A 13,375-nucleotide genomic window follows, 5' to 3' on the forward strand; every position below is an offset into this window, starting at 1 on the left:
GAAGGGGTGCCTGGGTGGCTCAGTGGGTTAAGCCTCTGCCTTCAGTTCAGGTCATGATCTCAGGGTTCTGGGATCGAGTCCCGCATCGGGCTGTCTGCTTTCTCTCTCTCTGCCTGCCTCTCTGCCTACTTGTGATCTCTCTCGATCCAAAAAAAAAAAAAATAAAAAAAAAAAAATATATATATATATATATATAGAGAGAGAGAGAGAGAGCCCAAACTGAAAGCAATCTATCAGTGGAAGAGTACATGAGTAAACTGTGAGCTATTTATACAATGGAATACTATATAACAACAAAAAGAATGAGTATTATATGTACATATATTTATTTTAGGTATATATGTATATACAAATGTGTATATATGTTCTTATATATTTATATGCATACTTTTTTTTTCTTTTCTTCTCAAATTGTTACTACTCTCTAACTCACGGTGTGAGACATCACTGTCTTCATAATGCATTTGTCATTAATTGATCAGGTATAAAGGAGTTGATAAACAGGACAGAATCACATTATTCATGGAAAACTTGTTCATTATAATGAGTTGTGACTTAAGTGATCCATTTTACCTCCTTAATTTGGTGAGAAAAAAAGGAACTTTTGCACTAGGAGATTTTAAAATAACTATTTTCTAAAACATGGACTCATTCCCATGAACAGATATTCAGTGTAAACTTCTTGCTTAATTGCTGTGCTTTTACGGATCTGACTTGATGCTAGAAATTTATAGGACAGCTAAGTTAAAATGAGAATAATTCTAGACTTAGTCATTGCATCGGCATCCTTTTTTAGCTTTTACACCAAAACTGCTCTCAGAGAGGATACACAGTAGAAAATAAACACATTTATGGACACTCTCTTTAGATCATAAGCCAAACTTGAACATTTTGAAATAAAATGCTCTACTTTACCATCAGTAACTTCCAAATACGCTTTTGTGATGATACTCCCGGCAACATTTAAAGTCTGGCAGATATAATAACCGACATCAGATCGCTGGACGTTAGTGATGGTGAGATCACCAGTCTGGGAGACTGAAAAGCGGCTGCTTGACTGTGGTGGCTGATATGAGAAAAGCAGATTCTAGAACCCAGTATTTGGGAGGAAAGAATAACAACAGGTTAATCGCTAGGTTTTGATATTTTGGCATGATACATATATACTTATAAAGAGCGATATAAATGTACACACACATATACATACCGCACACGCATATATACCCAAATAAGCTAAATATTTTCCCATCGCATACCCCCCCATAGAGATATACACATACACATAAACACGAAGTTTAATGACCTAGGCTTTTAGGAGGCTTTTAAAATTTCATTTTAAAATTTAAATAAATTCTAAATATTGATATGTACTTTTATAATTATCGAACAATACTAGATATATTTAAGAATTCATAATGGAGTTTTATTTTTTTAACATTTTTATTTTTATTTTTTAAAGATTTTATTTATTTTTTTGACAGAGAGAGACACAGTGAGAGAGGGAACACAAGCAGGGGGAGTGGGAGAGGGAGAAGCAGGGTTCCTGCCAAGCAGGAACCCTGATGTGGAACTTGATCCCAGGACCCTGAGATCATGACCTGATCTGAAGGCAGAGGCTTTAACCCACTGAGCCACCCAGGCGCCCTTATTTATCTTTCTATATAAGTTATCTTACATACAAAGTTAACACAAGATATGATGTTGTTTTGTGGTACAAATTTCTCACTATGCATCAAAATTTGTTCTCATGTTAGAGTGTATATTACATGGGAAATAACACTTCATGTCATTGCTTTTCATGAAATAAAGTCAAGATTTCTTCTAACCAAATGAAGTTGTTCCTTTTTAACTGTTTAATTGCTTTTTATCTTTTTAAAGATTTTATTTATTTATCTGAGAGAAAGAGAGATTGAAGGAACAAGTGGGGAGAGGGGCAGAGGGAGAAGCAGACTCCCTGTGGAGAGAGAGCCTGACACGGGACTCCATCCCAGAACCCTGGGATCATGAGCTGAGCCAAAGGCAGACACTTAACCGATAACTGCTTTTTAACATATATAATTTTATAAAGACTTTATCTACAGCTCTATGAATACACGCCCAGTGACAAAATTGTAGGAAAAAGTATGTTGTATCATTAAACCAAGCTAAACTAAGTCAAAATTATTTCCAAGTTTGACATAGTTTAAGTAACTTAATAATTTCTTTAATAACTAAATGAATCATTTGTTAAAAGATTTTATTTATATATTTGTCAGAGACTGACAAGGCACAAGCAGATGGAGCAGCAGGTAGAGGGAGAAGCAGGCTCCCTGCTAAACAAGGAGCCCTGCAGGACTCCATCCCAGGACCCTGGGATCATGACCTGAGCTGAAGGCAGAGGCTTAACCCACTGAGCTACCAAGGCATCCCTCAATGAGTCACTTTTCTAAGAACTTCTAGTGGATTTACTATTACCACTATGTAGATTTTCTTAAATAATACACTTCCAATTCTTTCTGTTATACTAAAATATTTCATTTTTCCTTGTCTATAATTTGTGATCAGCAAATGTAGTCTTTGAGGCCAAATAGAATGTGTTAGAGACGATGAAGGTACTATAACTCAAATGAGGGTCCACATGCCATAATCAAGTTAAAATTTGCCTACCAGTGTGAAAACAAAGGTGGACCGGATGCATTGCCTACAAAAGGTTAGTGAGTGCAGTCAGTAAGCTACTTCTATGTTACCTATAATAGCTCATTAAAAGCAAGACCACGAAACAACTCACCCAAGGTTGATCCAAGCAAAAAATAAAAAAAGGTTAGAAAAACTGTATTAAAAATGAATGAGAATCTTTTTTACAGGTATCAAAAACAAGTAAAGGGAAATGCTTCATTTGTTGAAGCAAGCAAATCAATAAGAGATGAGAAGAAAGACTTAGATATAAAAACTATTTTAAAGTTTCCTGTTATCTTTAAAGTGAAATTATTTCAAAATTTCCATTTTATTAAGCCGAAAGCCAATAGTGAACTTAGATAGTAAGAACATAGAGCTTTATAATGCAGTTCAGTGTATATAGAAAAATCTGGTTTATAAAATGTTTAGAGTTATTTGATAGCACATGGCAATCATATATGATAGTTTTCAAAAAGAATCAGAATATACTGAACTATATTTAACATGACATCTATATTAAATAGACTGATTGACATATATAAATTGATATATATAACTGATACCTATTTATTGATACACATACAGACTCATACATACTTACATACATAAAGAAGTGAAGACACTTGAGATTCCTGGTATTTATAGAGAAATTGCACTGAGTAATTGTCATCTCTGTTTTAAACGTGTGTAAATCTCTTTAACATATAATTACAGGGGTGCCTGGGTGGTACTGTTAAGCGTGGGACTCTTGCTTTCAGTTCAGGTCATGATCTTGGGGTTCTGAGGTCGAGCCCCAAAACAGCTCTGCGCTCAGCACAAGGTTGGCTTAAGACCCTCTCCTCCTCGACCTTCGCCCCTCCACCCTGTGTGTGTGTGAGCACTTGCTCTGTCTAAAATAAACTAAACACATCTTTTAAAAAATATATAATATAGATATCTGAATAATAGAAATAAAAAATTATGTCAAGAAAAAATGTAGTTTTTAAAAAATGTGGCTGAATTGGAAATAAAGGTAAATTTAATATGATAATTACTATGCAATATAACACCCTATGTACTAAAACTAGGAAGGGAAAATTGCTTTCCGATTTATAACAATGAAGGAAACTTTGTCTTCTCTCTCATAGCTGAAATTTTCTAGGGCATTCAGAGATTTTTCAGTTCTCTTAAAGTAACAGCTATACCACGAGATGATGTTTGGGGTTTTCTTATGTATCTGGCGCCTGCCTTTGCTGACTGAAATGCTAGAATAAGGTCTTACCTGACTCCCCTCTCTTCTCCAAAAAATAGCTGGTTGAGGATTTCCAGTTGCTTCACACTGGAATGTTACTGTTCGTCCCAAGGCAACAACCTGGTCACGGGGTTTCACAACAAAGTGTGGAGGTTCTAAAGGAGATAAAACAAATTATCGGAATCAAAACCATGTAATTATTAACCTAATTGAGACAATTTGCTGATACCCCAAATGTGCTACCATTATTTTATACAACTCATTATGCACATAAGATGTAATGTACCCATTTTCATCCTTAATTTAATTGAAGCTAAATTGCTAAGTGCATATTTATAGAAAGGAATAGAATTTTTTTCAGTGAAGAGGTTATTTTTTTTAATCAGCTGAACTTTTTAAGATTAGCCTCCACATTAAAAAGAATTCTTGAGCTGCAATTTGAACCTTTACTTTCAAAATACACCTGAAATTTGTATGAATAAATACCTTTCCTCATTTAGAGCTGCTTAAAGGTGAATGGACTTTAATCATACAGCCAAGGACCTCCTGATGTAAGCAGGCCCTAAAATTACTTTAATTTAACTCCAAAGCTCCTGAAATGCTACCATGAAAATTATAACCATTTAGAATCTTCAGTCCAATTACTTGAATAGAAATGAATTTAAAGCAATAGTAGAGTCAAATGCCTCCTTCATTTACACAGGCAAGGGCATGTTCGAACAGAATATATATGGAAATGAGGGCAAATTTGAAACATCTGCTCATCCTGACATTATAAATACTGCCAGCTTTGTCCAAACTGTTTGATTTATACAGACTTAAATGGCCACTTCATCCAGCAGTAAATAGAGTGTCAGAAAATTGCGTCAGTTACACTGAGCGCAATGGCAGCTGAAAACATTAGGTGTGTTGATGGAGTCACTCCGGGAAGGGTCGGGGGAGAAAAGCTTGTTTGGGGGCGATGCTTTATGGTTAGAAAAATGTGTACTGATTGTAAGTCTTTTTACCTACTGTTTACACTTTTCAAATGCATTTCTTATCAGCTGTCTGAAACACTTAATTATTCTCCTCTCTTGTCTCAGTTCAAATGGAAGTGAACACTTCCAGCCAGGCATTTATACAGGAGAGGGTTCTTCCCATCCACTTTTTAAGACTGTTGCATTATTTTAAACCTTTTCTTTAAAAGTACTTTTAGTTACTTATAGCAGTCACTTGGGATAATGCCTTCAAGGGAATAGGAACCAAAAATTATATTCAGATTATGTCTACAAATGCTACCACTCCGCTCACAAGACTTTGATTTCTTTGTTAATGAAGGTGAGGGTTTGAAAAGGTGCTTTTCTCTTGATCAATACTGTCTAGGCAACTACATCTAAGACAGATATACAAATATTTATAATATTATATATAAATTTTGTAAATCTCTCATTTGAAACACAAACCTCTTAAAAAAAAGAGAGAGATGTAACAGAATTTGTTGCAGATTGCATAGTGGCAAAACTGAAGAAAGCAATTAGATCTCCTAACTTCTAGATTAGTGTGATTTCTTCCATACTCCCTTTTTCTTTTTAATTGAAGTTTAGTAGAAATTATACCATTTGCCTAGGAAATTATAGGAGACCTGAAAAAATCAGGTCAAATGCCTTCAAATGTCCTGTAACTTACGGGGAAGAAAATACGAAGTTAGGAGATAGAGTTTAGGTTCAATTTGGTAACACTGAAGTTCTAGCTTATAATTTTTTTAAACTCTGATTGTAATTGAGTGGTTTACTGGTGAATTTAGCAAACACTATCATTATCCAGGTATAATAACAGACATGTGTCTCATTGCCTGGGGATTTTCCTCCATATCCATCCATACAGGAGCATTTGATTCCATAGTTAGGGGCTGGAATAATTGAGGTAGAAATCAGATCAAGAAATTGAAAGGATTGATGGGATGATAAACTAAATCCAGAAGAGAGTTTGGTTTGTTTCAATAAAAGAAAAACAAATGATTAATTAAATGACTGGGGGAATATGACTTTCCAATATGGAGGGAATCTGAGTAGGAAAATATAAATGTTCAAACCACTCAGAGAAGTATAAACTTCGGGTGGTCTCTTTCCTAAATCTCAGAAGCATGTCTAATAACGTGTGCCAGAACCCATGTTTCTTTTATAAAACGCCAGCTCTCCTCCAACCTCAAAGACTTATTTGGGAACAAGGGATACAAACCCTTATGCTAACTACATTTATCCTGCAGCAATCCTTCCACACAGGATATCTGCCTGGAAATGAATTTACTATGTTTTGCAGGCATCGTCTTGAGCCAACATCAACAGTGACATCAGCCACAAGATATGTCTTAGAAATATAAATATAACTTTAAAAAATCCTTTTCTATATGTTTGTTAAATATTTAATATAAATATATCTCTATGAAAATGTAAATGGATTAAATGGGCCTCTATCTATCAATCTAGCTATCACCATCATCTAACTTTTTAGATTGGGAAGGCCATTCATCACATCCATCTATTTGATATTTAGGATAAAATGTTGGAACATTTTTTCGAAGACTACATTTAAACTTGCTAAAATTGAAAATACATAGCCATGTTACTAACGTCATAGAGGGTCAGTGTTAAAAATTTAGAAAATTAGACAAGCAAAGAAAATAAGAAGAGCTACCTATAATTCAACCATACAAATTGGACCATAGTGTAAAATATGCTTCTACAACATCGTTTCAATGGCCATTTAATAGTTCATATGCAAATTACTTAAATTACTCAACCAAGCTCTTATTTTTAAATTTGGGTTTGTTTCCAATTTTCACTACTAAAAACAGTAGTGACATTAACATCCTTCCCAATTATTTTCAAGATGATTTCAACTGACACCTCCCCTATAGGGCACTTTCCTCCCTAACCTTACAAACACTGAACATTAACATCTTGGCCAAACTGAGAATAAAATCTGCTATTAACTAGCCTTTTTATGTTCATGAAATTAAACATTTATCTTCACATTACCTTGTCACTGATATCCTATTTGTTGGGAATATTGTATTCCTATGCTTATCTTTTTTATTTCTAAGAACAATTGACAGGCAAAATTTTATCCATTTCTCATATATGCTGTAAATATATTTTTTCACTTTATAGACAGTCTTTCTAATCTGGTTAGGCATTTTTGGTATTCATTCTATCAATAAAATATAGATCATATAATATATAATAAATTAGGTAAACAATCACCTCCATTTTCATCCTATACTTTTGTCTTCATGCTTTTTTATGTTTAAATATTAATCCATATATATTTTTACACATATGGTGGCATCTAGAAGGCTATTTTTTTAAATAGCCCCTTATTGCATCACCATTATTGAACAATCCATCCTATCGGTATTAGTCTGAACACCTTTAGAATATCTGTATATATGCTCTTTAACTTAAAAAATAGGGAGTTTTTCTTAGAGTCAAATTATTCCCTGGCATACCCCTTAGCATCCTCATGCAAAATTCGCCAAAAATGGTGTTCCAGCACTTTGAAAGGGTGAATATACCTTCCTGAATGTACTGATCATGAGAGTACTTAGGAACCTAATGACTATTTATGTGAGGACAAGTGTTTATCAGAGCAAACTTCGATACATTTTGGAAACATCCTGCAATGATTTCTTACATAAAATGAACCTGACACATAGAAATGAAAAGGAATGCACACAGCCCTAAGTGCAAGGTTTCTCATCAACGGCACTTTGAATGACCATTACAGAAGAATAGTTAGAAAAGCTCAGGTTGATAGACATGAATTCATAAACCTATTTTGGGTTAAAAAAAAACCCAAATCGTTCTGTGGGTACCTATTTTTGTTTATCTTGTGAAATATAAATTGAAATAGTACTTCACCACAATATAGACCTATCACTTATTTTATCACTCAATTAAGGAGAGAAAAAAAAATAAAAGGATGCAGATCACACATCATTTAATAAGACATAAAGTTAGCAACCCCATTACCTTTACTCTTTGTCACAGTTACCCATACTTCCTGCAGACTTTATTCTGTGCAGTCTGTCTTTGTGGCCAATGACAAGTGAAACATGGAGGCTGATTGGTTGAAGGACATGGAAGGGTATGGATGGAAAGGGGAAGAGAAGTTCCAGTCACAGTGACACGGTGATTAGAAGATGGCCAATAAAATGTCAACTTACCAGACCCAACTAAAACAAAAAAAAGAAAACATGAAATAAATAAAAAATAAAGAAACAGAAACGAAACAAAAAGTAATAAGATTTGACTTAATAATGATATTTTTTTAAAGTAAAATAAAGAACACGTTAATATTTGGCTCATACGGTCCATGAATGAATATTTGTTAGCATTTTAAGTATAATCATGAGTAACTTAAGAAAAGCAGAAATGAGTCTTAAAATTTCTACTATGATTAAATGACAGAGCTACAATGGATGATAGCCATACAATTATAAAACACATTTCAATGACTACGTTTGATAGGGTTAGATAACTACATATGTAATGGGTTTAAAAACACTATAAATCTTAACTGCAAAGGCTACTTAGAATAGAAATCAAGCATCTAAATCAAAGATAAACCAGTGTTAAATCATACAACTCCACCATCAGATTAATTTTTAAAAAGGTTCATGCTACCAATGATATTCTATTAAATCCATGTTTCTCATACTTGAATAAGCACACAAATCACCCTAAGACCTGGTTAAAATACAAATTATAATTCCATAGGTCAGGAGTGTGCCCTGAGATTTTGCATTTCTAATAAGCACGCAGATACTGCTGGTCCACGACTATAGGCTGAGTAGCAAGGTTATTAAAAGGTGTTACACCTAAATTCTTGCAGAATTTTAATTGAGGAGACACAGAAAAAATGTGAACACATGAAAACTGGTAAAACTTTATAAACCTATCTAATGAAGTCAGAATCACATTACCTGCTTTCAAGCCTAAAACACTGGGCATTTTAATATAGAAAGTTCAAGTGGTAACATACTTTAAATATTGGAAAATGACTATTTTGTTTTGCTCTTTTAGAAACAAAGGCAGTAGCTGCCAAATGCAGAACTTTTTCATGGAAGTATACAGCCCCATATACAGCCACCATACATTTGATTCAAGTAAATAACTCCCACATCTTTAAGCAAATCAAAATTACTTTAATTTGATACACATTCCTGTAGTTTAAATAAATAAACAGTGCCAAGCACTGGTACTTATGTGAAAGGGTACAACTTTAAAATAGTGACAATACGACAATAAAACAGAACACAACAAAAAACTTCGATCGGACTATAAACAACCTTCGCAAGTTATTTCCCGGGCTTCATCAGAAATTACATTTCCTTAATGCCTGCCCCTAGGGAAAAATAAAACACAAGGGGCTGGGGAAAGCTCAGGTGTCGGACGGGATCACGGGACATTTTGGTACAACGTATGGTCTGAAGTAATACATTCGAGCTCAATTTATGTTTCTTTGCTTTTGCTTTATGGGTATGCTCAGTAATCCACGCAGAAGGATAAAAATGTATGCTTTAAATAAAATACAGAATAATAAAAAAAAATGAAAAGCAAAACAAAACAGAGACAAACGTTCTCCTGCCTGTTGTTACCTCATAAGCAAAATTTTCAGAAATACATTTCAACTCACGTATTCCCTTCATGAGTAAAATAATTTGTCTTTCTTTTTCACTCTAAAGAAAAAAAACTCCAAGCATAATATTTCGTGCACTCAGGCAAGGAAGGTTAAAAAAACAAAACAAAATGAAAAACAAAAACAAAACAAAAACAAAACAAAACAAAATGAAAAAAAAAAAAAAACAAAATGAAAAACAAAACAAAATGAAAAACAAAAACAAAAACAAAAACAAATACAACAACAACAACATTTTCCTAGCTTATTTAGGCATGATCAACAGCTATGCCACCTACACTTGAAAACAGAGTTTTTGAATCCTTCAACAAGATACCGTCTTTTAAATGACAGAATGGAATATTTAGAAACTACAAGAAAGAGAAACTGACAAACTGTAGCAATGGAATTTTGCTTTGAAAAAGCAAAAGGTTATAGAATTACCTTTTGAGATAACATGGGAAACTAAATTTGATATTAGAGAGATACCATTAAGAGTAAGCCTTATTATTTATTTATTTATTTAGGTTTTAAGAGTAAGCCTTATTTATGTATGTATGTACGTATGTATTTATTTTTTTAATTTTTTTTTTATTTATTTGACATACAGTGATCACAAGTAGGCAGAGAGGCAGGCAGAGAGAGAGAGGGGAGCAAGCAGGCTCCCCGCTGAGCAGAGAGCCCGACGCAGGGCTCGATCCCAGGACCCTGAGACCATGACCTGAGCTGAAGGCAGAGGCTTTAACCCACTGAGCCACCCATGCAACCCTTCTATATTTATTTAAAAAAAAAAAACTTTTTTGGGGGAAAAGATTTTTATTTATTTATTTGACAGAGAGGGAGAGATCACAAGTAGGCAGAGAGGCAGGCAGAGAAAGAGGGGGGAAGCAGGCTCCCCGCTGAGCAGAGAGCCCAATGCAGGCCTCGATCCCAGGACCCTGAGACCATGACCTGAGCCAAAGGCAGAGGCTGAACCTACTGAGTCACCCAGGTGCCCCCAAGTAAGCTTTATTTAAAGTCAAGAGACTATAGGAATGACTCTGAAAGATTTTCTAGTCATATATTTTCAGTAATTTAAAATTCCTGAAACATCTCAAAAATATCCAACATGTTAGATACAAGAAAATTACTCGGAAGCAGAGCATTTAAAGTTTTAAAAGTGCTTTTCCCTACTTGGAGGTTTTACCAGAGATCAAGTCAGATGAGTTGAATCTTTCATTAATTAAAACCTAATGTATTCAAAAACTTCTGGCTGATGTATTTGCATATCCCATCAATGACAAATGACAAGTGGAAAATATTCCATCAAGTTATCTAAGAACAACATCTAACAGAGAAGCTTCCAAAGCATCAGAGTTTTTGAGAGTAACTTATCTTGCATGATCATTTAAGCTTTTAACAGCCATGGTTATCAGGAAATGAGGTCTCTTATCTAAATGAAAACCAGCCCGTCACAATTTAACCCCCCTTTTTATTTATTCTAGTTTCAGGAAACAAATATGCCATTAATATCCTCCATTTAAAATCCTTTTTACTCACTTGAAGAAAATGACCATCCTAAACTTTCCCTTCTCAAGAATAAATGATAGAAATTCAAGTTTTTCTCAGATTTCCCCTTTTACCACACTTCTCTCAGGGTCAGGTCAAAGAATTTTCTCTCCATACAGAGAGCAGGAAACTTCTATACAACGATCAGGTAGGACACCATTATTGTCCAGCTGGGTACGTCCGAGAAAAGCAGAGTAATTTGGATCATGTTCATTCATTATCCTCTGAAGTCTGTGGTTTATGGGCAGCCTCACTCCTACACTCCCCTAACTCTTGTCCACTTCTTTTCTTTCTACTTTAAAGGCTAGGAGTACCTCTACCCTAACTCCCTTCTCTCGTTAAGAAAGAGGAAAAGCCTGTCTGTCTCTATCGCTAATAAAACAATAAAACTATAAAATGTTAGCGCTAGAAGTGACCTTAAAACTTATCAGTCTAACCCCATCTTTTTTGCATGAGAAAATGGGAACCTAAATTGTTCAATAGCTTTCTCAAGGTCACAGATGACTAGCCAAAGACTGCCTTTTCAACTAAATTCAAGGCTAATTTTGACTAAACTCAAGTTTCTGCATACAGTTTCCTTCTGGCTAACCAGTTTAGGGAGAACTCTATGCAACAGGACATAAAAGGTATTTGGTTTTACATTTAAACTGTCATAAAATGTTGACCCTAAAACCATTACCATTAAAATAATTACTACCTTGGAGAGAAGTGAGTTGGAGGAAATCGGAAGGGGAGACAAACCATGAGGGACTGTGAACTCTGAGAAACAAACTGAGGGTTTTGGAGGGGAGGGAGTTGGGGGATAGGTGAGCCTGGTGGGTATTAAAGAGGGCACATATTGCATGGAGCACTGGGTGTGGTGCATAATCAATGAATCTTGGAACACTGAAAAAAGTAAAATAAAATTACAAAAAAAATTACTACCTATGTATAAAAACTTACTAAAATAATTGCTTATGATATTAAAAATCTTTTAAAAATAATTAGCTATAGTTTTAAAGACATGGAAAATTAACAGATAAGAAGATAGTAGGCTTAAAACCTCTTGAAAAAATTCACCTTTTTGGAAAAAAAATGTGATCATTTTTTAAGAGCGAGACAATTTTCATCATTTCATCACTTGAAATCATTGTAAACTGAATAATACCTTTTTGAAAGGCAAGAACAAATTATATTTCCACACAATTACTGTTACAGTAAATATGTTAAGCAAGAAGTAAAATAAACTCAGAAAGTAAGTATGTATTTTTAAGAGGTTAAAACTCGCTCTTTTTTTTTTTAACATGGCAACATTATGCATGTTACAATCCATCCTCAGTAACATCTCTAATTTTTTTTTACATTTGAGGAAGTTTGGAAAGGAGTGAGGGATTAGAGAATTTGACACAAAGCTGAGTTTGTATAAAAACCACAACGCTTTCACCTAGATCATATTATCTTGATGGGGAGGAGGGGAGTTCTGCAAAGTCTAAATATTTATATAATTAAATAAATAAATAAATAAATATATACGTTTATATAATGCATATAAACTATATAATTATAAAACTCTAGTTCCTGATTGAGCGTAAAAAAAGAAAAAAAGATAGCTTTCTTTAAAATATTTGGAGACATACAAATATTACATATTGGGCTAATACTTTCGTTAAAAAAATTTAAAATGGAATAAATTAGCCTTTCTCTTTCCCTTTCTCCCACGTTTCCTCCCTCCCTCCCTTCCTCCTTTTTCCCTTCCTCACTCTCTCTCTCTCTCACACACACACAGACTCACTCTCACACACACACTCACACACTCAGAATGAGACTTTCTTCCTCTTTTGAATGTGACATCAAAGGTCCCCCCAGCTGTTTAATTACTTTAAAATCTTCTAAGAATATACACTGTTCAGATAATAATCTTTAGGTATAAATGAGAAGCTAAGAGAAGCAAAAATGGAAGGAAGGAAGGGAGGGAGGGAGGAAGGAAGGAAGGAGAGAGAGAAGGAAGCGTTCTCTTATCTGTTTGTCATACACAGGAGATAAGGTCAGAAAGATGATAAATGTCAAAAAAATATATAGAAGCTAGAGAAAGAAGGTTTTTTTGGTTTTTTGTTTTTTTAAATTTTTATTTATTTATTTATTTTGGGGGTCTGAGTAAATAAGGTAGCTGTACAGATACTTAAGTCTTCAGATTAGGTGTAATAAATACTGGGGGCAGCCAATCTTGGTAACTACTTAGGCCAGAAGAGAGGAAGATAATAGGCCTAAATAACAGCATGAGTGACTCAGGGAAAGTACAGAGAA

General features: G+C 34.3%; 1 protein-coding gene across 6 annotated transcripts in view; it reads right to left on the minus strand.

Moving 5' to 3' along the window:
* Positions 1-13,375, minus strand: part of ROBO1 (roundabout guidance receptor 1) — a 1,187,644-nt gene that overhangs the window by 79,357 nt on the left and 1,094,912 nt on the right. For all 6 annotated transcript variants that reach the window (XM_047722064.1, XM_047722068.1, XM_047722063.1 and 3 more), the window contains 3 exons: positions 8,091-8,099; positions 3,917-4,041; positions 916-1,087 (listed from right to left, as the gene is read on the minus strand). In XM_047722064.1, the coding sequence (XP_047578020.1) occupies positions 916-1,087; positions 3,917-4,041; positions 8,091-8,099 (306 nt within the window). The remainder of the gene's footprint in view (positions 1-915; positions 1,088-3,916; positions 4,042-8,090; positions 8,100-13,375) is intronic.

The sequence above is a fragment of the Lutra lutra genome, chromosome 1, assembly GCF_902655055.1.
Source record: "Lutra lutra chromosome 1, mLutLut1.2, whole genome shotgun sequence".
NCBI classification, from domain to species: domain Eukaryota; kingdom Metazoa; phylum Chordata; class Mammalia; order Carnivora; family Mustelidae; genus Lutra; species Lutra lutra.